The sequence below is a fragment of the Brachionichthys hirsutus genome, chromosome 12 (genome assembly GCF_040956055.1).
Source record: "Brachionichthys hirsutus isolate HB-005 chromosome 12, CSIRO-AGI_Bhir_v1, whole genome shotgun sequence".
NCBI lineage: Eukaryota > Metazoa > Chordata > Actinopteri > Lophiiformes > Brachionichthyidae > Brachionichthys > Brachionichthys hirsutus.
The window spans coordinates 7497189-7522446 of NC_090908.1; the positions used below are offsets into that span (position 1 = coordinate 7497189).

The 25258-nt window shown below is 40.2% G+C and overlaps 1 protein-coding gene across 1 annotated transcript in view; it reads left to right on the forward strand.

The window, feature by feature from the left end:
- The window catches only part of LOC137902087 (E3 ubiquitin-protein ligase SH3RF3-like), a 67760-nt gene that overhangs the window by 35412 nt on the left and 7090 nt on the right, over positions 1-25258 (forward strand). Inside the window, exons 2-7 of the mRNA XM_068746141.1 lie at positions 3769-4044; positions 7061-7156; positions 13638-13946; positions 14838-14953; positions 18079-18249; positions 21682-21965. Of these exons, the coding sequence (XP_068602242.1) occupies positions 3769-4044; positions 7061-7156; positions 13638-13946; positions 14838-14953; positions 18079-18249; positions 21682-21965 (1252 nt within the window). The remainder of the gene's footprint in view (positions 1-3768; positions 4045-7060; positions 7157-13637; positions 13947-14837; positions 14954-18078; positions 18250-21681; positions 21966-25258) is intronic.

Below are 25258 nucleotides of genomic sequence, written 5' to 3' on the forward strand. Positions count from 1 at the left end.
TGGTTCTGCCTTTAAAATATTCTTGAATTACTCAATGGATATTGGGACTGTATACAAAGTGGTTTTTCTGCGTTGCTCTGCTGTACAAAGCTAAAGTTGAAACTGCGATTGTGTTGTGTATGCAGAATGCACCCCCCCCCCCTCCCCCAATACTCTACGACTAAACAGAAAGATTAAGAATAAGGATGAACTGTTACATTCATCACACTAGTGTCTGAGGAAGGTGAAAGAAAACTGAATATATTATACAGTATATGAAGTAGACATAAATATGGTAATGTGTAAGTTTATACAATTTATGTAAATTAAAATGAAATAAATTCTGTGTATCAACTAAATCTGCCTCCTTTACTTGTCAAGACTTACAGAAATGTTTTGAGCTGTGGGTTCTTTTCAAGCATACTGCAATGCCTAACAAACCCAGCAGAATATTCATAGAGCGACCTTTACAGCGATATAAACACAAGAAACATCAACATTGACCCCCTCGCTCATTGGGCTGGAGGAAAATAGCATTGGCCTCGTCAGAGATGCTCTCAGGTCATTCAAATGCCAAGTATTCAAACCGGAGTCACAAACATTCAGTCATCTGTTGCTCGCTATCTAATCTCTTTAAATCCTGCATTGCTGTAACCGATGATTTTAATCCATGTATAGCATTAGAATTCCTGTTGTCTGTCACAGAATAATTGAAAATATGTTTTATGTGTACTGGAAACACAGGGTTCTGAGAAATGGATCTAAGCCAGTGTTGCAGGTTGTAGCAATATTTTCTGAATACAGAGAAGACGGATGAAAACGCAAACAGCACTCAGCAATATTGTACAATTACACAGACTAATGTCAGTTTAGGATGCAAAGCTACTTTAAAGTACTCTCAAAACCAGTAATAAAGTAGTGCTTTGCTGGAATGGAAGGCGAATATAAAAATGCATTGAGAACGTTGGACAATGCTAAGTCATAAAAGCAAATTTACCTTTATTAAGAAGATCATCACTCAAAAGTGTGTAATTATGTGAAAGGGGCCCATTTTATCATCGCAAAAAGCCAGCACATCATCAAAACGTCATTCTTCACACTTTAAGACACATCCATCATTTAGTATCTTTCAAACAGTGATTTCAGAAAAGATTTAAAGTAATCCCCCAACATGTTAATTTGAGGAAGATGATTGTTTTGCACAAAATAAATCAATTTAAGTCATTTAGTGGCCAACATTTAATTTTGTCTGTTTTAGAGGACCGGTAAGCTTTACAGGTGTTTTGTTTTTGTGCAAATTAAATTGCATTTAAAAACGTAAAATGCAGAAACGGCGTCAGCGGCATTTATTTCACAGCTGCAGACTTTACTCCCATGCTTTAGGTTTTGTAGTTTGAGGCTGTGGCAGTTTAAAGTAGCATTAGCAGTGTGTTTTTCCTCAAGTTGCATCACCACTGAACTCAATGAAGTCGGTGGTGCCTCTGGCTGTTCTCTTCCATTTAGAGTCTGGGGGAGAATAAGTTTGTATGACAGTACAAAAGGAATGCGTGTTCATGTGTGTTGTATTTAGTATTAGTGTAGTTTTTGAATAAAACTTTAGTCACAGATGATTGTTTATCTGGCTTTCTTAGATCAGCTCCCTTTTTGGATCATTTCTCCTCCAAGATCACATCCCCGATGTTAAGAGAGTGCTGAACACTGCAGTGCTTGCCTGTTGTTCTATGCAAGCAGAACAGAAAATATTTTTTAAATATATCATAGGAGAAAATATAGGCCTAAAAATGAAGCTCTGCATCAATGGTTGTGTAGAAATGTATACTGCATTTCACCTAAAGGATAGAAGCTGCATTATCCGGTTTGTTTAGAGAATTAATCTGCTTTTTGATTACAGCTCTTTCTTTAAATATGCTTTCATTTCATTTCTGGTGCATCACTGATGCTGTTTACACTGAACAGTTGGCGGTGAAATCCAATTAAGCTAATATTAGGCTGATGAGTGTCTCTGTCTGACTTTTTTAATGTTTCCATTTGATCTGTTTTAAAAGATTCCTGTAAGATGTATTAAATAGTATTACTTAATATTGAAAGCTGCAAGATATTTTGAAACTCTCATTCCTTCACTTACTGGAGTTCTCTGCAGTGGTGGAAATGAACACCAGTGTTGTGTCTTTTTTTCTTTCTTTTTTTTTGCTATAATAATGTGTCGATGCTGATGGAAATTTGTCATATAAAGAGCTGCAGCAGAAGGTTCATCATAATAAATCCTCAGGGCAGCCCAACTTCAGTTTGTGAGCTAGCTTCAATAGATAAACAGTATCTGCAACACAAAGTATCTTGATATGTCTGCTAAAAAAAATATTTCATCCTTCTTCTACTATGTTGAGAATTTCTTAACCAGACTTCTTGCATAGGGTCTTTTTTATTTGTATTTTTTACGTTTGAATTGACCTCAATACAACCTTGTGTGTTAAAGTGTGTTCTTGTCCTTGGCATGTGAAAAGCAAAACCGGTGAAGTTGACTCTGCTCGAGGGAGTCCTGCATCACATGGCCCTGGCATATTTTTGATTTATTTTTGATTTACTGTTTTTGACCCAAGGTGGAAGCAGCAATTACCTGGCAATGATTTTAATAACCAGTGAGGTCTCACATGCTCCTGGGGGGGGGGGGGGGGGGTAGAACAAAAGTTGTAGCATGTACCCAAACATCCAAGCTCCAAATAATTGTCTCCAGGGCCAAAGTTTTGCAACTTATTTGAGTTTCCACTGTTTTGAGTATCTTTAAACACAGTTTGCTTAATTTACTTACTATAATGGGAATCACTGACTCATTTATGCCTTTCTTTATGTTCTTGTTTCATAATTTGTTCTGGACATTCAGGCTCAAATGTCACCCTTGCCCACTCCATATTAGAAAAAATGTAAAAATAATTATGATTCACTGTTTAAATCAGGGCATCGTCACCACCAAGGTTTATGAGTTGCAGTTATGTGGCATCATTTCAGATCAGTGGCACTACTATTTGACACCAAAGCTTATTATCCTCTGTGGAGGGGCACTTAATGCTTCTGTGTGCTACGTTTCATGTAAAAATACACCTGTCAGCCTACTGTTGACTATCGGGTAATCTGCCCATCTCTTCTGCCCGTCGGAGGCGATAGAGTTAAGCAATAGAAGCAAACTATATTGCTCTCAGCTGCATGTGAGTGCTCTAAACTTGTGGTTCAAAACTTTTGACTGACAACAGAATTTTAGATTGTTCAGTTTGTTTGAGATTCAAACTACCTCTCTTTATGGTTATGCATTAGAAAAGTGCATATATGTCTGAAAATGGTTGCACAGAGAAACAGGCTGTTATTGGATTGCTCAGAAGGCCTTTGCACTTCATCTCAATGGTCCAAGAAACACTTCCACCGATGTCTATGCTGTTTGTGTCTGTAGAAGTGGGCAGGGGACAATGTAGAACTACAAGCCGTGGTACAAGCCGTCAATAGCCATAGATCCTGGACAAATTAGCCTGGGTGCAGGCAATATGGACAGAAATTTAAGGATTGTTCATTTGCACATGTTACTCACAAATGATAAAGATTGTTTTGAAAAAGTGCAAATTTTCTATTGCTGTCACTTTAGGACAGACAACAATTTCACACATCATCACTATGTAACCATGTTGTTCCTCACCATAATAAGAAACAGAACAACACACAGTATTTTCTGCATTGTATTGATGTATGTATAAAACCGTAAGTTGTGTATTATTATATTAATGAGCATATGCGTGTATTTTTCAGAGTATCCCGGCGCTACCTTGCGGTAAAGCCCTCTACTCCTATGAAGGCAAAGAACCAGGCGATCTCCAATTTTCCAAGGGTGACATCATCATCCTGCGACGCAAGGTAGACGACAACTGGTATCATGGTGAGCTCAACGGTTGCCACGGGTTCTTGCCAGCGAGTTACATCCAGTTGCTGCGTCCGTTGAGTCAAACTCCGCCCCAGGGTAAAGCGCTCTACGACTTTGAGGTCAAAGATAAAGATCAAGATAAAGACTGTCTGGCCTTCAGCAAGGTAACGCATCTGCTCTTACGCACACACACACACACACACACACACACTGTACACACACTGTCACCTGCAGACACTTTGTCTATATCAGATTAAGGATAAATACAATGTGAAAGTATGGACATGCTGCATGGATGAATTGGTGAGGAGATTGGGAGATGGTGTACTCAGATTTTACAACAACATAAATAATGTATTAGAGGAAAATACTTACCTGCGGTGTTAAAGCAAGCTGGTTCTTTGTAGGACACTAATAATTTATCACTGCTTGTTCTTTGGATTGGTTCTCACAATGCTGCAAAGTGCATGTTCTTCACAGTGTTCTCCCAAAGGACCTGCAGTTTTTCATTTTACCCCATATTTTTTCTCGCCCTCTTCTTTCTGTTTGGTAAATAATGTAATGTGGTCAGCATTCCCACGTACCATAGTCTTATTCCCATAGCAGCAAAGGTTCCCAGCCAGACAGATCTTTAGCTGCTGCTGCTAAACACTACCGCCGTTCACAGGGTAGGAACCGAGCGATACATTTCGAGGCGTTGGGGTTTCGTTTTAGTGCGCAATAACATAAAATATTTAACATTATCGCGAAGAAATGAATTCATGACGGGAGAAACCTGGAAAATCGGTTCCATGATGTGGAGGTATAAACTGGAGCAGCATCACATTTCAGCTGTCTTCATTCTAGGCTCATATTTTAAAGAAGTGCTTTTGAGAAGGATTTTTTTATTATAATGTTTTTAACATTTGACAATTTGCCTGTTTATTGCTGAAAGAATAAGAATTTCAGCTCAAGGATTTGACTCAAGACATCGTTAAAAACTACATTGTCAATTTAATGATACATTTTTAGAATTCAGATACTTTTTGTTCTTGTATTGAAAGTGTTGGATTTTTATATCAAGTTGAAAGGTTGGAACAAAAAACAAGCCTCAGTTGTTTTGGGTTTTTTTTTAAGCGAAGAGGAATACATCTTTGCTGTGTAGAAATATTTATAATTATAATTATTGTGTAATCGATCACATCCATCCTGTGCTGCTTTATCTGTTTCCTGAGTTTTGTTTTTTTAAGATAATACATCAAACTGGAGGATGTCTTTATGTCTTAATGGCTCTTTTCAGTTCTTTATTAGCGAGTTCCGAAGTTTGTATATTCATTCTCATCATGTGAGTCTCGTTTGTGCAGTGCGTTTACTGAAAGAGATTTGAGACATTCATCTCTGGAAAAGGAGGAGAGCGTAAAGTTGCTTTGACAGATATAAAGTTTGAACATGCAAGTGTTTAAATGGCATTTATATTTCTATTTTTAACAAAGCTGCCTTTCAGAGAATCCCGCTGCAGCTTGTCGTTCTCATCGCACTGCTAAACACTTTTGATTATGACTAATTATCATCAGGACGTTCTGAAACATTCTCCAAGTAAAGTTTGGTAGGAGTACTGTGGGTAATTTCAAAGTGAATCCAACATGTTTTGAGGGGGATAAAGGGTTTTTTGGCTGCTCAACATCATCCAGAGTTGCAAGAGGATGGTGCTCAAACAAGATTAGGGAAGATACTCTGTCCTTCAGAAGTTTGTATCAAAGTTGCGTTTGATGTAAGCAATCATTTGTATTCTATGTCCTATTCTGTTCTGCAGAGCTTATCATTTTTGTTCCTGCAGACTCATTCGTGGTGAATGCTGACAAAGGCACTCTGCCTTTGCTCTCCAAGTGAGTCTGTGGAGGGAGAAGGATAATTAAATCGTAGTGTACACATCACTATATGTGTTACGACTGATCACTGTAACGTAAATGGTAGGCATCCATCTGAACACCTTGTTTTTCTCATGCTGATTAACAGATAACTCATCAAATGCCTTTGTGTTTTAGGCCCAAACTAATTGGCAGGTTGAAAGATTAGCGATTCAACAAAGCCAAACACTTAAACAGAATGTTATGGCCCTGCGGTGTTCTGTATGGGTGTTGTGATGCAGAACCAGTGTGTGTGTGTGTCTGTGTGTGTGTGATATTGTTTTCTCAGTAGGAGAGGCAATTACTCAGTATGACTAATACACAGTCATTTGCCAGTATTATCGCTTCCATCCCTAATGGTCCAGCCACAACCTTTGTATCCAAGTGAGAAGTCGGGCAACATTGATGCCAGTGGAATTGTGTGTGATGAGCCATAAACATAATGTGTTCACATAAGTATTGGAAATAGCATTGTTGAGAATAGTAACGCTTTTGTTTTATCTGTTTTATGCATGGACAATACAGTAGACCCGTGCAACCTTACACACAGTGTAAATATGAAAGCAGCACAATGCACAGAAGCATGGCTGTTAATTGGTGGGGCTGCTCGTAGGTGGATGTGTGTGCCTGTAGATACAATAGAGTTTATTACTGCAGAGTTCTGTTGCATAGCGCACACCTTGTACTCGGGTCACATCGGTCTTCTTTCTCTTTGAAGTGTGACTGACTGTGACTGAATGCTTTGGGCACCGCGAAAGTGTAAAAAGTGCTATATAAGTGCAGTCCATTTAGCATTGTCTCCTGAATTGTCCTGAGACTGTCATTGACATTATTACCTCTGCCAAGGAGGTTATGTTTTTGCCGGCGTTTATCTGTTTGTTTGTTTATTTGCTTGTTTGTTTGTCTCTCTGTTAGAAACATAACTTTAAAAGTTTTAAGAGATGTTGATGAGATTTTCAGGAAATGTTGGGAATGTTACCAGAAACGGATGATTACATTTTGGTTCATTCTGGATCACTTTGATTATCTCCTTTGATTATTGACCGATGTTATTGGGGCGGGGCCCTCTATCTCACCACTGAATTTCCTCTGGATCAGATCAAAATATTCACAAACACAGAAAATATTTACGAAACACTTTCATTACATACCGGTACATTCTTTCTTTTTGAACTCTCAGGAAATGTGACACAGTAGTAACTTGCAATTTGGACGCACATGGCGAACCCACCGTTTGTGTACATTTGTGTGTGCGTGTGTCTCACACACAGTCTCACACATTTCCTTTCTGCAGGATGAGGTACTGACAGTAATCAGACGGGTTGACGAGAACTGGGCAGAAGGCATGCTGGGAGACAAGATCGGCATTTTCCCCATACTCTATGTGGAGGTAATCCCACAGACATTACACACACACAAACATATTATGTAATGCAAACACGTTATTAAAAAAGACTGATGAAAATAACAACTGTTTTGTAGCAGACATACCTTTATTATAGCATTAATTGCACATCTGCTTTTCAGGGAAGAGGTAATAACCTTGGCTTTTTTTTTTCACATCAACATCGTGTTGTGTAATGTGTCTTGACTCATAGTGAAAATGCAGTTCTTATCTAAACTGTAAGACCAAACCAGATACTGCTGCTTCTATTTGAAGTTATACATTGAGGGATTTTAATTTTGATGATGCTGATTACTTTTATCCTTACTGTAATGTTTGTAGCTGGTGTAATTAGTTTACATTGTGCCCTGTCTGAGTTGGATGTACGATTCTGGTAAAAAAGAATGAACACAATTTATTGTTTGTCGCAAACTGGCAGCTCTTTCGTATATTCGTTACGGTTACTTACCAGATTATGTTTCCATGGCAATCCATGGCAATTACAAATGCAGTTCTATTTGAAACAAGGTTTCAAATATGGTCCGTAAAATGATTTCCTCTCAGAAAAATGATAAGTCCCCAAGAGCACAAGCATTTTAACTTTGTGCCTGTCAAGAGTGAATTATACTTTAATTTAATACATGTAAAACTTAAAATTATCACACACAATTTGCTCTGGATCCCATTTAAGGCTTGTCAGCCGTTGGTATAAACTGGAATGTCTTTCTTTCTCTTTCCTCTCTTTGCTCTTTGCCTGTAAAAATTTGTGAAAACACCAATTCTCTATTGGCCCCAAAAAAGCAGAAGACTGATGGGCGGTTTTACTCAAACTAGCAAGGTACTGTCTGGTACTGTGTTTGTCGAGACGAGAACCTCATGCGGTGAGACCTGGCGGTGCGAGAGCAGTGTGCATTCTCTTAGAGACTAATGGAATTATTCATCCTTTAAACATTATATTACTTTTATATGACACGCAAATATTCCATACCTTACATGCAATAACAAACACAGCAGTGTCTTAGATGTATTTCCCCTCGATTTTATGAACAGTGTTATTTACTCACACACTGCTGCTGTGACGTGCAAATACCCCTCCTGGTTTCCAGTCTGCTTAGGCTTGGACTCTTGGTTACACAGTCATGTCCCTGAAATTAACAGTTTGACCAAACAACTCTCTCAAGTGATGATGATGATTAAGCCACAGGCGTAGAAAAGCAGGGGACGAACACACACAGACCCACAGGGGTTCCTATTAGATAGAGAGCCATCAATAATGTAGACCACTCCATCGCTGACACAGCAGGGGCTTCTTGTGTGTGTGTGTGTGTGCGTGTGCAGTGAGAGCTTAATGAGAAGGGCCCAGCTGGGCCTCTGCTGATCTGTGTGTGTCTTATGGGATATGAAGTGCCTCTCAGAGCCGTTGTCGCGCCACTCAGATGTGACTGCAGACTGCTGTTGTTCATATTTGGCAGTCTGGATACATAGATTGGTAATGAGAGGGTTGCAAATGATTCGGATACCACCAAAATGGTTCAAATTGCAACGTGTGAAGTGTGTGGAGTGTGATTGGCAAGCCTCTCCATGTGAAGTGGGTGCTGCTATCTGTCTCCGTAGCAGATATTCGAAACCCAAAAATAGCGTTGAAGATTCTGCGTTGGTGTATCACGCTCAGCGTAGTGGTGAGAGGAGGTTTACAAACCAACAAGACCAGTTTAAGCAACGCCTCGCTGTGTTTCAAGGCCTCATCAGAGGCCAAAGACATTCACAGCCAGACACGATGCTGTGAGGATGGATATTACTGCTCTGGAAAGGGATTTAAATCACCTTGGCTCTATCTCCATGATCGGACTGAAGAGATGCATTCACACATTGTTACTGAGCCAGGCTGAAAGAACACGAAAGGTCTTCAAGGGGAAATGTATCGGTGAAATTAAATACGGAGACCTTCTGATAATCGGGGTTGTATGTGGACAGGTTGGCACAAATCTAAATTCATGTCTGCTTAGAGAGACATTCCTGCACGCGGCAGCTTTACTGTTTGCAGTTGTTTCAGGATTAGCATTATGATTCCTGCTGCCGTATCTCACACCATTAGGACAAAAGATAATAATGTTGGTCGAACCTGCAGGGAGCCTCTTGACTAACGTAATGCCGTGTCTGGATTCTAATAGTTTCTGTGGTCCATTTTTTCCTCGTTTGTTCAGCTATCAGCAGCCAGTATTATACTGTATACTGTATATACTGTACCTCATGGTAAGTATTATTAAGTATTGTACTGTATATACCTCATGTTAAGTCTATTCATTCAGCCAGTTGCACAACAGCTCTTTCTGCTTATGTGTATTTTTTGTTGGAGCTTTTTTTCTGGGGTTTTCCTGCATTCAAGTTCAACATTGACATTCTTTTATATATATTATTTATTTTGATATCCAGATTTGTATTTGTGGTAAGGGGCTTTTCTTTCTTTCTTTATTGTGAGAACCTTTCTCTCGTACTGTACAAAAAGCAATTTCTGCCTCGGGGATCACTAAAGTATTCTGATTCTGATTTTGGCAAATCTGAGGCTGATTCATGCAAATAAAAGACGAGTTCAGCACAGATTTGTTTGCAGTTTTTTTTTTTTCATTGCCCATTGGGATTTGGATCAGCCAATGTCCCATATAACCTTGTCTCTTTTCCCTCTGTTTCACTTAATGCATCCCATCCCACGTCTCTGCAGGAGGGAGTCGGCACACACCTGCCCCTAGTTATGTGTGTGTGTTTGTGTTTGTGTGTGAGCAGGCATGTATCTTGCTGGCGTTTTCCTTTTCGTAGTGCAGAAAGGAGCTCATCAGAAAGGGTCTCAGTGCTACCTGGAGAGGGCACAGAGCGCACAGTGAGCTCAACACTCAACAGATGACCTTGGAGATTTCATTCAGCCAACAGCACCAAGTGATGCATTGTCTCGACGAATAATATCTCCTCTCTCAAACACAAATGCTCCTTCTTATATCCTTTAAGCAGCATCATGCATGCAATATGAGTGTGGTTGTTTATAGTAAGAGATGGCAAATCTTAATCCTATGCCAAATGTTCTTATTCTTAATTCATCAATGCTATCCTGTTTTTTAGATACGTTTCTGCAACTGACATTGACATTGTGATCAAAGAAAACTATAAATATTTTAATCAATTAAAGATGGTGATATTTCATTATTTTCTATCAGGCTATTATTATCATTTCACTCAATCTATTCTACCCAAACGCAATATTTGTTTTTCTCTTCTTCATTTTTAATTTATCTGATCCTAATTTATTGAAAAATAAGTAGCATTATTAACAGTGAAGCTCTGTAGAAAGTGATACGTACATTTAAGGGTTACATCCAGGCATGGAATATTTTCTAATTGACATATATTTTGAACCATGCCTGCTCCAAGCCAGCGAGTCATGTTCCATACCATTTAAAGTTTGGGAATCATTTTTGAACGACACAATCAGCGGCTGTGCCAGATAAAACTGTTAGGCTGATGGAAACTTTGGAGGGAACCAGCCTCTAGAAGATCAATTAATCGTGGGATTAACAATATTTATTTTCTCCAATTAACTAATCAATTAGTCAGCTATTTGTTGCAGGTTTAACTCTCTGTGTGACACAAACAGTGTTTCCTACTAACCTTTCTGTGTGTGTGTGTGGGGGGGGGGTCTCCGTATTTAATTTCACTGTGTAGTCAGCTCCATGAGAGCAAACTGAGTTATATCTGCTGCATCAATCCATCATGCTCATTAGCATATGATTTTGCTATGATTAGCATATCTATTAATATGGAAATGAAACAACACCAACATAGACAGCCAGGTCGGTCCTAAACACATTATCTTGCTCTCACGTGCACACACACACTCACACACACAAACACAAACACATGCACACTCTCACACAGAAACAAATATGCTTGACTTTATCTCTGGGGATTATTGAAGAATTTGAGGTTAGGCTAACGCCGCTAACCAGACATGATTGCCATGTAAATTTGTCAGGGGACTGACACTGAAGATGTTTGTGCGTCCCTGTCTCAGGCTGACCTCTGCCTGTGTGTGTAGGAGAGACCATTCAGTTTATATTCCACCAAGACTTTCTACACAAGAGCATTGATTTACTGCATTGTTGCAGCAAATCAATGCTCTTGTTGTGTTCATAGAGGCTGGTGCTAGAAAGGAGGTCCGTCTTGCTATTTGCTTTTTTAATCATCTTTTGTAATAATAGCATCTGTAAAATTTCACCCCAGCCACAGCATCCCGTAAATTCACTCTCATCGTGTTTTTAGGTGGAGCCACTCCTCTCAAAGGTTGCTTGGAATTAAATTCTTACATGCACTGTTCCTTTGTGGAACATCGATGAACATGGACACATGAAGGAATTTACATTTAAAGGTCCTAACGGGTGAGGCTGAGGAGGAGAGCGGTGTCACATTTCAAGCGGCAGGTAGCGCAGGAACATTGGGAAGCAGTGTGAAAGTAGAATTAATGAGCACGAGGCTCATTTTATGTATGTACTGCAGATGAATGATTGGATGCTACATGGAATATGTGACAGTAAAACTACCTAAACTACCACAAAGCTCCATAACTGTCAGACACACTTAATTATGGGTCATTGAGCCTCCGAATAATAACTGCTCTCGATTTAATACCAAGCTTACAGCCACAGGGCAGAAAACCCCGTTGGTGAGATGCCATAATAGATCACTTATGGCTAGATCTATCGACTTCATACACTTTTGCAGCTTTGCCATTCAACTGAACGTGTGTGGAACACCCATTCGAACATTTTCACAATTTGTTTTACGCCACGCTGATAAACAAGAGTCAGCTATAACAAGAGAACTAGAAAGACAATCAGAGATTGCAGACCCTCGCCTTCAATAGACTATTCGATCTTGTGAGACAGTAAACAGGGCTTCCGGATCAGAGGGGCCAAACCTGCTCTAGCTTGCTGCTCCGGAACGTACTACAAGACACCTTCTGGACTCTTTTTCCCATCATGCCATTTGTGTCCTTCCCTCTTAAAGTGGCAGTTTACAGCAGAGGCACAATTCCAGATGTAAAAATAATTCTAGAATCTGGATCCAGATCCGGATCAACGCCATTCTCGGGGAGGACCGAGCCACGGACAGAACCTTGCTTGTGTAAAAATTTCAAGTCGATTGGGTTCCTAGTTTTTGAGTTATGCGCTCGGACAGACAAGCAAACAGACAAACATACAAACAAACGGACCCAATTGCAATACCCTCGCCTCCCCTTCGGCGAGGGTAATGAGACACATGGAAGTATACAGCGAAATGAAGGTATCAGTGACACAGCTGGATTCCACTCGTAATAAATTGCTTTTTTTTGCAGGTGGTGAACCTTGAGCTGATCCCTTGAGCGTCCATGAATGAGTAGCACAGATTAAGAGCACAAAGGTCCCTTCACACTCAGCTCCAGTAGACAAAGAAGGTCATGCTGTTTGTCGGCACACTACTCTTGTCACGTTTTGATAGTGCTGATAACAATTTCACCCAATTTAAATTGGGTCAATCCAAGGTGTGACTATAGTATTGAAAAAATAAATCAACCAGACAGACCTGATGCATTGTCTGTATCAAATCTTGTTTGGAAGCCGAAACTCCAAAAAAGTGCATTTATAGTGAGCAGCAGAACGTTATTACAAGCCCTGGTCAGTATTACATAACACAGTTGTAACCATACAATTCATCAAGCTGATTATATACACACTGTTTTACATTTATTACCTACATTTAATCAGCGGTACTAAAAGACTGTAATAGCCCAGTCCAGACATGCAATTAAAAATGTTTAGAGTGGGAACGTAATGAAAAAAATCTTATTGCCATTGTGGTCCACTGTAAGAGTTTGGTTACAGATCTCCAAGTGACACGTTTGTGATTTGTGCGTTGTTTGGGACAACTCCTCAACTTCCGGCTCTGTTGAGCTCACAGTCATGTTGTGCTATTTTGAATTAATTGACTACTTTAATCAGGCAAAAATGGGTTTTTGGTGAAATCATTGTGCATAAAGTTAAATTGGGTGGATTAATTTTGAGTGTAAGTGACATAAACTCTGAAAATGATTTAATTGTCAACACATGTCCTGTCCTTATGTGTTTTTGTATTTTAAATGGAACAATGAAACCTACAAAGTATCACATTTTACATGCAAATGAAGTGAAACAAAATCAAAGGAGATTAGAAGATAGCGTTGGCAAAGGGATGCTCCTGTTTGGGGGATGCCATGTGTGGTAGCATATGACAGAGAGAGATAGTGTGAGTGTGTGTTTTCGCAGACCACTTGTTGTAAGTGACTATTGTTATGCTGCTGGTTTGACAAGCTGCCAACCAAAATATGCCGAGAAAAATAAAACCCGTTTCTAACACTGTCTCTGCTGGATGTGAACGACTTCGGCCTGACGTCTAAAAACTGAACCCGCCTCCCTTCTGCTCCCAGTTAAATGAAACAGCCAAGCAGCTGATGGAGATCGACAAGCCCATGCCGACTAGTGTCCCAGGTCCGAGCTCTGAGCCAGCGCCGTTGGGCCCCTGCTCTCCTGGCCCCTCCCCCTGCGCCTCCCCATCCAATGGAAATGGCTCCGGTCATCGGAGAGGAGAGGGGAAGAAAAACGCCAAGAAGAGGCATTCGTTCTCAGCGCTGTCCGTCAGCCAGAGGGCCGCCCAGCTCAACAACAGACACAGTATGGAGATCTCCCACCCTGTTCTCATCAGCTCCTCTGACCCCAGGGCTGCTGCACGCATCCAGGTACACACAGCAGCCCAATACACACACACACACACACACACACTGCAGTTAGTACAAAATGTAGCAATATTGCAATTCAGAGACTTCTCTTGGCTTTTGCTGCAAAGCAATAAGAGTTGATTTATGGTGCTATAGGAGATATTAGCTGTTTTATTTTGTTACTTCTTGAATCATTAACAGTGTGACATATTGTGTATACATTCTGCTTAATAAATACATATTTAATAGGTAATAACTAAACTAGAGAAGCATATGTTGATAACAAGTACAAGTACCGGTACCTCATAATTGTACTTCAGTGCAGTATATGAGTTACTTGACTTGACTGTCCTGTGCAGAGCTTTAGGATTAAACTGGGTTTACATTAGCCTGTTATTGATACTATTGCACTTACTTATTGATTATTTTAATTGCACTGGATGTTTGCATGTTTGAGTCAAATTTTGAATGGCTTTTAGAACTTGTACCTCTGTAAATTCAGTGAAGAAATATTTATTTTTGGTATTTCAATAACTTAATATTGGGCGTTTGAGGCAATCATCATGGACATTTTGTTCTGCACGTGTGATTCAACACCAACCAATGCGGAGAATACAGAGATACACAGAATCTGCCGATTCCATTTCATCAGCCAGAGTTCGGTTCACTTCAATCGCCTTTATCCACCCGATTTCACAAACGCATTTTTCAGTCACCTACTCTAAAAGATCAATATGAATTAAAAAAAAGAAAAAAGCCCTTTGCATCGAATTACATTTGTTGCCTCTGATCGTACGCACACCTAGAATGAATGGGTTTCATAGTCACACCTCGGACCACGTTTTGCAAGTAATATTTTATCGTGAATGGAAATCCCTCTGTGTTTGTATCTGTCTTTCTTTGTGCCTTTAGGATGCGTCACACCCAGGTCCCTCTCCCTCCTCGGCAGGGATACTAGTGCCCCCTAAAGTGGCATCCATCACCTCTGAGCTACTGGCGCATGCCAAGGTGCAGCTGCCCCTCAACATGTGAGTACACCTCAGGGTGCTCTCAGCTCGCCCCCCCCCCCCCCCCCAACCTGTGTCTTATTTTATTTTTTTTGCTCCATCCTACAATCCCTTTGTTTTCTCTTTTTCAACAAGGTGAATATGTGCCTAAGACCCACATGATCTTAAAACCCACCTCCTAGCAGCTTAAAAATACTTCCTCTTTTGTGCCCAGAGTTGTTGGCATCGTTCCACCACCTCTGCAACTGCATTTACTCCTCCACTGGTCAAGGAAGAAATCCCCATCAGAAAACAAAAATACAGTCACACAGCTTTCCCTCAGTTGTGTGAGTTTACAGCAGTTACAGTTTCACAACAAGGATCTCAATAGGACAGACATGGCTTATACCGGGGGCTACAGCTGATCTTCTTTCTATTGTTGGTTAATCTGCCAATTATTTGACAATTAATATCTCTATGCTATATACGATACAAATACTAAAACATCTGAAAAGAATTTCTTTTTTCCTCCGGTACCCAGAGAAGAGAAGAAAAGAAAAATGCTATTGTTTGATATTTTTTCTTGAAATAATTCTTTCAAATGACTGAACTGTAACATTTTGTACACGTTTTGTGTCAAGCTTTTATTCAACATTTGACAGACAGTTGACAGTAGCAAGAGAGTGAGGGGAGGGAAACAATGTGCAATGACACGATCAGCATCTTAAAGCCCTTGGCTTCCCAGAATCTCTTGCAGGAGGCTTTTCATTTTTTTATATATATATATCTGTGTAAATTTACATACATACATTGTAGTGGATGGGTAAATTCACAAAGCAAAAAAAAAGCTAGGGCTGTACAGACTGCAGTATGCATTGCTTACCCACACTACTACTTGTAGAAAAGTAACCACTCTTGACATCCAGATGGCTGGTGAGACGCCAATGCTGAGCGAGACTGTTCTAGAATTTACCTTGTAATGAATTTACCCCATACCTAACAAAAAGGTATTCGAGGTGAGTTTGTGTTTGTGTATGTCCGTGTGTACGTCTTAGACCTCGAGCAAGGACATTGGATGTTTTGGGATAGTTAGGACGCTTGTTTCCTCCGATGTCAGAATTAGGGTTACGGTTTTGGACAGAGGTCATGCTATTGAGGGGCCCTTAAGAGTGCAGGAGTACAATCGGAAGTGTTATTCACTCCCATTACATTTTAGGTTTACATACAAAAAAATATTATCAGCTATTTGCAAAAAAAATAAAACTTATAAAACAAGAATAGTTTGAAAAGCTTAATACAACAGATTTCCCCCAGATTTTCTATAAAACACTACTTTTACTGATTGCTGCGGTCTCAAAGGTATCAAAGCTCTTCATGAAAAGCCTCTCTAGTGATTTCCAGATACCGTACCCTTTTGCTGCTTTGACCTGCTGCAAACATGATACATGGTCATTGCCATGCTTCATTGTGACGTGTTCTTATAAGCACGTGCCTCATTATTCCTTCTCCAGATAAACCGCTTCTGCAAGGCCAGAAAGGCTCTTCTAGATTCCTTTTAGCTACTGGAGCTCACTTTCTTTCTGCTTTTGGGTTAGCAGTGGTGAACATCTTGGAGTTCGGGCATTTATGTAAATTTCCATCCTCAGAGAATAAACTTTGCTAAATGAAGTCTATGAAATGTTTTAATAACATGTAATTTGCAAATGTTAGCTTTTATGAGGGATGCTATTCAGGGACTGAATAATTTTGGAGAATGCAGCAGTCATTAAAAGCAGCACTTTTTAATGGATATGGGGAAAGATTCATTTTTATTTTTGAATGTGTCATTCGATTTGGTCAATGCAAGCATGTTGTCAATAAGCCTAATATCGAATTTGAGTCGAATAGTTTTGCTTTCAATTGTATAAAGGTGTGCGTTGAATGTATCTTGCCTCTAGGATGTCGATTGAGTACAAGAATACTGTCAGCGTGCATAGTATAACCTACAAAATAGAAGTTTTTAAACACACATACACACAAGGTTTTTGTACATAACCAGAACTGAATGAAACAACATCTAAACTTCACATAAAGAATACATGATAAAGGTAAAAGCATACAGGAAATGACTTTATTAATATTCTTTCTTAATTTGTTTCACATTATTCTGCACAACAAGCATGAGAGGACATTGGTGTGTATGTTAAGCACATGTCAGAATGAACTGAAATGCACAAACTCAGACCAGATGCTGCAGGTGTGTATCAATCAAAGAAGGCGGGCATTTCCATCTTGACCTGGCAACTGCTCCTGTTGCCATGGGGAGACAGAAGACAGTCCCTACATCTGTTACCATGGCAACGTGGAGGCAGCACACACAGGGCTTGTTTACTCTGCGGTCGTATTGTATTCCCCCAGCGGGGAGAAAGGACCAGAAGCTCATTTATATGTTAACACTGATGCAATAAACATTAACATAACACAGTCTCATATAGGGAGATGCTGAGTTGTATGTTTGTCTGTGGAGCTGTTTAGGTGGCAGGTAAACAAGGATTTATTGATTATGCATCCATTCATGCCATGCCATACAATTAGGGCTGGGAAAATCATTTAGTCCACCTGTAGTGGTCGCATCGCCATGTCAGAGAGAAGTGACTCAAATGCTCTTTCAGACTTTCTCACTCTCAGCCTATGATGGAGCATTAAAGCAGGATGTGTCATCCTGGATTGGATTTTTAGTCACTCTTTCTTATTCTGATCGTGTTTTTTCCAAGGATTTTAATTTTCAGTTTGGTTAAATCTTGTGGTTTTTCAAAGATAAAAATGGTCAGATACTTCAGTTTTCCCCAAACAAAACAAATGCTGAAATATTCTGGGAAAAGTCATGTTGTATTGTGGGAGGACAAGTTCTCTTAGTGACCTGGCAAAGATGTTGTTGTTGATAAAAACAGCGCTTGTTCTAATAAAGGAGCAACACTGAAAAGGCTTTTATTCTTTGGTCCCGTTGCACGCAATTCATTGCTACTTTAAATTTAGCACTGTCTCAGATGTTCAATCATTGTTTATTTTTCAGTTGGTTTACTTTGTGGATATTTTTACCTAATTTATAAAAAGTAATACAAGATGCAGGCTTATAATAATTGCGTTGCTATACATTACATTTTGTCTGTTGCCTTTCTTGTCCACAGATATCTTGCTCTGTACGCCTACAAACCTCAGAAGGCCGACGAGCTTGAACTCAGAAAAGGGGAGATGTACCGGGTGACGGAGAAGTGCCAAGATGGTTGGTTCAAAGGCACCTCGCTGAGAACCGCTGCCTCTGGTGTATTCCCAGGAAACTATGTGACTCCTGTGTCGAGGTCAGCGAGCTCAGGGTCGGGCCACATTTGCAATGCTCTTTTAGTGTAAATGTAATTCTTAATCCAAGTGTGAGGGCTAATGGGTTGGTGTGAAACATTTTTTTCTATTTTTGCATTGAAACCAGTCAAATTATTTACATATTCACTTTCAAACAGCAGATTTTTTTTTCATGTATCATTCAGTTTGCTTGATTCGCTCATAATGAACCCAGCAAAGCAGTACAACCATCCTAAGCCTTTAATTTTATCCTCCCGTAAAGCAGAGGAAGCACCAACATAGTAGTTGTGTTTTACGTTGTAATTTTTGTTACAGGAATATCCTGACTCCAACTGAGCCCAAATAGAGATCCGGCTGAGCAGAACAATTTTGCTTCATGTTACGACATGTAATTGTGCTTGTTTTACCACCATCTACTTAGCGATACTCTCGTCATAAAGGCACACCCAACAAGAGAGGGGTTTATTTTTTGCCTTGAGCTGGCTGAGGCTCTGCGAATGTTCTGTTGCGAATGTTTGTAATAATGTCGTCTTCTTGCTTCATCGTCTAGTCCGCCCATAATTCTACCCTAAACAAATGTAAATGTAAATGCAAAAATGCAAGAATAAGCGTCTGATTTGGATCACATTAATAAAAAAAAAAATGTGTTTAATAGGCAAAGTAAAACCTGGGATGTTTCATCCATCCATTAAATCCATTGTCTTGTAGATGAGACGATAATCTCATCTACAGCCGCTTTTCGACCTGCGGGTCACGGGGTGTCAGCCAATCCCAGCTGGGTACGGGCGAGAGGCGGGGTACACCCCGAATGCAACGTGTGAAGTAAAAAAAAACAGCAAACAGATTAAATTGGCTCTGTCCTTCTAATCTTTCATCATATCTTTTGTTAATTTTGATAACCACTGCAAGTCATAAAAGCCCAATAAAATGGCAGAATCTGTTTTCTGAATCATATTTGCCAATTTAACTATGCTAAATTTCCCCATGTGTGTAAAATCATTTGCAACGGTTGTTCATTTATAGTCTGCATTGTACCCCACGGTGCAGTCAAAGAGAAAGAGGGAAGAAATAAAAGCAAGGGAGAGTTACAATAATAGAAAAAGAAAAAAGAGCAAAACATATTGGAAAAAACATCCAAGAAAAACATGAGAAGGCCTGAGAAAGAAAACGGCAATGGGAAAAGAAAAAGGTAGAAGAGATTAAAAAAAAAAACAGATGGGAAGAAATTGAAATAGATGACAACTGAAAAGCACTAGAGTGAGGAAAAAGGAATGAGAAAATGATGAGAAAAGAAAAGAGATGAAGAAACAGCAGGTGTCCCTCTCCATTGGATATGAGTGGCTGCGTCTCATTCTGCAGTTACACAATCTGAAAGAGAGAAAGAGAGGCGGGATGGGCGAGTAATCAGATGAGAGGCAATTTGTTATTTTTACGCAAGCATACTCTCTCTTTCTCCCTTCCTCCCCCCTTACCTCTCCCTCTTCTTTGTCTGCAGTGCAGCGCAGGAATTTCTCAACATGATAATGAGAGGCTGCCAAAAACACACACACACACGCACGCACACGCACAGTAGTGTTAGACCAATCCAGGGGGCCAAATAGGCAGGTCAATCCAATCCAATTTGAATATTTCTATATTTGTTGTGGCTCTGATTCTATATAATGTCTCATGAATGAATTCTTGTTATCCTGATTGAATAATCCAGATATAATCCTATTTGGGATGACTCCAGAATGCAGTTTGGCCCAAAGAATGATTGTCTTATCAAGTGAAATTGTCTTAAAGGTAATGATGGCTGCCAGAATCAGCCATGTGGCTAACCCAATGCCCCGAATATTATGTACGTATTGTCTGCACAGTTACTTGAAATGAGTAATATATTGATTTAGACTTTCATTCCTACAAGGTTGCAGAATCCTGCACAAAAACCTCATCAAACTTAAAGACATTATTTTATGCATTTGCAATTCCAGTTATGCGAACATTGAATGAGAAAATTACACAACCCATCTTCCTACACACAATTGGGAATAGTTTTTTCTATAGCAAAGCCTCCATACACTAAGCAGTCTAAAAAAAGAGTTTGCGTGCATGTGTGCGTGTGTTGTACCCTCACCGTTTCTGCTGGTAGAAACACACACACACACAAAGAAAGCCATAACTCCGCATGTGTCTGACAGGAAGTCGATGAGCGGCCGTGAGAGTGTGAATACCATCAAGTCGATAATGTTAAGCTAACCGTTCTGCCATTCAGCACTCTGCAGTCTGCAGCTCCATGTTAGTCGGCCACTGCGGTGTGCTGATTCACTGACCAAATAATCAAATCACTCACTTTGACAGAATGCTGCTCAGTCATAGAGAAAAAAATACATACCTCTGTTTATTTTAGTCGATATTTGAATCATGATTATTTCATACAATCACTCTGCACCTTATTGGACTCTTTTATTCCTGTCTTTCAGTTTGGTCTGTGTGATATAAAGGATTTGTGATTTGTTTTTCATTCCTTCAGTGTTGAACCTACTTGGAAACCAGTAAGACCATTTAAGCTCTGGCCAGACAGTCAGAGCTGATACATCAAACTGTCGTGTTTTTGCCTGTCTTTTAGTCGTTTTGAAACATTTTTTCACTTTAAGCACCCTGAAGCTAGAAAAAAAAGAAGATAGACCATAAAACCCATTCAAAATATCTTTAACCCTGGGTCCCCACCTGGTAAGCCTTGTAAAAAACAAACAAAAGTGACTTCCCTTTCTGCTGCGGATCGATTGGAATCCCCGAAAAGACCCCCGGGGGTCCAGACACCACACTTTAAAAACCACTAACTTATTTGTGTCAGGTTTTGGAACTGCCACAGTGCATAACTCACATCCCCGCCTGCTCTCTCACTGCTTGCTGTGCTTTTACCGTCATCTTTCCACCACAGCCTGGCTGATATTGAGTTTGAGCTCATGGGGAGGCATGAAAGCACACAGTTGTGGAAAAGAGGTGAATTTGGATTTAAAACAAGAGCCAAATGAGAGCATCATTGAGAAACGAATGTAGGACAGTAATCACTTAATCTCAATTAATGTTCTCTTGATGTCAAAATTGTTTGAAGCCAAAATGGGAATTGAAAAAAACATTTGATTAATTGCCCAGCTCTCGGATAATAACACTGTTTGAAGCTCCTGCTCTGTAAATATGGTCCATTAACATTTTGTACTGAGACTAAATGAGACTAAGAGACGACGACCGCTTTGTGAGGCTGTAATCAAACACAGAGTTGCTTCTCTGTGTTTGATTACAAATAAATTCTGACATCACAGCACGCATGCATCTGTGATGAGGAAGAATAATGGTCCTAAGACATGACAAAAAGAAAAAAAGTTATCATTTTCAGTCACAATAAACATTCAGTGATGAATCAATATGTCTCTATCTCTCTGTGTCTGCAGGGCTCCATTTGGAGCTGGAGTTTCTCGAGGCTCATGTTTGTCCAGTCCATTAGGAGGAGGAGGAAGCGGGTGCAGTCAGATGGGAAGTAAAATCTCTGACCCTGCCTCCCCTGGGTTCCCGGGGCCCTCCTTACCCCGTCCCTCCACCCCACTGATAAACTCAGCTAACTCTGTCAACTCCGTCAGTCCCGCCTCCTCGCCACAAACTGCCGCGGCTCAGCTGAAGAACTGTCTGCGCTCCAGTCAACACACGGTTAACCAGGCACGCACCTCAATGCAGCTGGGTAAGCAGAATGCAAAATAAAGAGTAGAATCGTGCATCACGGGTGTTAATCATTAAGCATCTTTTATTCATGTGGTTTAACTGAATTCATTAAACAACCATCGGCATCACATTTGTTGCCGTTTTAACATTTTAATGATGAACAACCAAATATTCACTGATTATCATGAAAGGATTTATAATCCCCTTGAATGAGAAACAAACAGGAAAGGAGAGGTGTTTAAAGTCTCCCTGTAGAATGATCGATTGGTCAAGTGAAATAGGTATAGCACATGATAAGTTATTGTTATCATAAGAAGAAAAATAATATTATAATAAAAGGCAAATAGAAAAGCACTCGGTGAGCGCAGACCCCCTAAATTGTTCTTGGTATCTTTATGCACCAACCATGAAAAGTAAAAGTGAATCGGAGTTGATGTGTGCGATGTGATTTCTCTGTCTGGCGTAACTCTACATTTTAATATAATATAATCAAATATGGCTTTATTCCTATTGTCCATCCTGCGTCAGGCCTGATGCAGAATAATAGAATATTGATCCGCTAATCCTTCATTTTGTAAACTCTTACAGGCATATGCATATCAGCCTCTGTATTCAACAGCCCTGTCATACATATGGACCACAAAAAGTGAGTTAATTGTCCAAGTAATTTAGAAGGATGAGTTCCGGTTTGTGGCATTTGCATAATGGACAACTCTTTGTGGCCATTAAACTCAAATCCCGCTGTCGAGCGTCTCGTTCCAAAGCTTTGTTCTTAATATTCTGCTATGGCAGCATTCTGGGATTAATCAAAGGATGTAAGCGTTTACACTCACTTTGTTCATCTGCCACAAACTTGCCATTTAGTAAATAAAATAGCCTCTAGCAATAAAATATTTCCTCTAACTGGAACTAAATAGTATCGTCATGACGTTGATCTTTAATAGCTTTTAAACATTGACTGCATTTCATCATTCACCGCCCTGGTCCACCGGTCTGGTGGACTCCTCGCCTCCAGCATGACCCAGTCTCTCTTTATTTTGTGTCAGGGTGGGCTGGTTTAACAAGGTAGTGGTTGTGTGGGATTACTTGGTTAAAGGCATCATGGCCATTTGTTTTAAGCATGAACAAACCTCATAGAGCTGAGAATTATCACAAACGCTGGATTTTCTCAATTTAATCCAAAAAGTGAGCAGACTCTAAAACCGTTTTTATACATCTAAGTTCCCCTGCTGCCTTGAGAAATATCTTGAAGCCTTTGTTTCAACTCTGAAATGAGATTTCTAATGACTCCATTCCACATCTTTTTTTTTTAAGATTTTTGTTTTTAGCTGTGTAAAGAAATTCCCTCTGGGATGAATAGATGGGAAGAGAATCATCCCGTCTTGGATCTTTGGCTGTTCAACGATGTTTCAAACTTGCTAGTTTTAATAGAAACAGTATTTTTGTCATTGTTGATGCCTCCAAAGTAAAAAAAAAAATCTGTTCCTTCTTATTTTTATATGATAATTTAAGAACTTCAGTAAAGTCTTAGATCTGTAAAAACAAAAATGAATACCTACAAATTTTACCTTTGAAAACTCAAATGTAACGAAACTCTCAAACCGGCCAGAAGATTCAGCGTTAAAGAGAAACAATTGCTTGTGGGAAAAGATGGCACTTCAGCCAGGTTGGGATGTGTGAAAGGTTTTAATCCAGTCCATTACAGCTGAACCTGGAGATCAATCGCCACTCAAGAGACCTGAGGAACATGGCTATAGTTAACACTACAGCAAATACAAATCAATCAAAAAGCTGAAAGATCAACCAGGCTTTCCCATCCCGCAAAACCACTTTGATTTTCTTTGACTAGTCCATTTAATGTTACTACTTCTCAGTCATCTTTAAATATCAAACCAACAAACATCAGACGTAATTTATATTGAAACTACACAGATTATGACTGCACGACAAAAGACGGTTCTGCTGCGTAATCTAACAAATTGGTGGATCTTTTCTTAAATGCTCTCGTGTACAAACTTACATGTTACAAACCGTTCACGCTTTCAAATAAAGCTGATTGTGACAGGACTGCGAGCCAGTCGGGACACCGAGTTGTTGCACGGAGTCGTGAGCTGAATCCAACCGCAGATGAAGAACTGGAAGGACTAAATGGGCAGATTGATCTCGTAAATACTCTTTTCGTGCACATTCCGAGTTGTTTAAAGAAAACAAAAACATGTCAGAGCGGAGGTCTTACTAGTTCATAAAGTAAAGAATAGAAGCAGAAGGCTGGTAGGGTTTGCTGGGTTACTGACGTAACAAGCAAGCAAGCAAGCGACCAAAGATGGAGCCCATCCCAGTGAGGCAATAAGGTGTCTCCAACAAACAGGGCTGTCGTCTTTCACATGTGGCACGTTTTGAAATAGACACCCCTATGTTCAGACAATTCGGCTGGTGGCCTGCATGGCCCTCGGCCAGCCCTAACCCGAATCCCTCATTTGCATACAACTCAAACGCCTGATTAGCCCAGACACTACTTTGGATTCTGAAGTGTCGCTAAAAAGGTGAAAACAAATATATACTGTCTGAACATAGAGGAGACCCCAGAACAGGAATATCAATGCCATTTAAATACGGAAACCGCCTCACAGAAAAGAGCTACGGACTATCAAAATATGTTTTGGGTGAAAATGAGCTGCGACAACATGCATTAGATGTCACGGGCCAATGCAGGGAAGAACCCAAATGCAAGAGGACAGGAGAGGTGGAATCCAGAAACGGAGCTTTATTCGTCAACACCAGGTAGTCAGTCCTAACCTGCAGACAAATCAGGATAGGGACAAGCAAAAATCAGGCCAAGGTCACAAACAGAACAGACAGGCAGGCAGGCGACATCCAGAAACAGGCAGGGCAGGCGGACACGGGAATCAAAATCAGGATTTTAGAATGCCGGAATGAAGGAACGGAATCACGACAATCTGTCAGATTTCTCTGATTTCTAATCCTATCCAACCTGGTCACTCCCAAGGAGAACCTCAGCATCTTCATCTCCTCCACTTCTAGCTCCGCCTCCTGTCTTTTCCTCAGAGCCACTGTCTCTCAGCCGTCCATCATGGCTGTCCTCACCACTGTCTGGTAGACCTTTCCCTTCCTCCTCGCTGACACTCTCCTGTCACAGAGCACACCTGATACTTTCCTCCACCCGTTCCACCGGAGGCTTGCCTGCACGCGATTCTTCACTTCCTTTCCACATTCTCCATCACACAATACATTAGCGGTTTTGTTCGCGCCTACCTCACTCACACTTCTCACCGACACACACACCTGCATGTG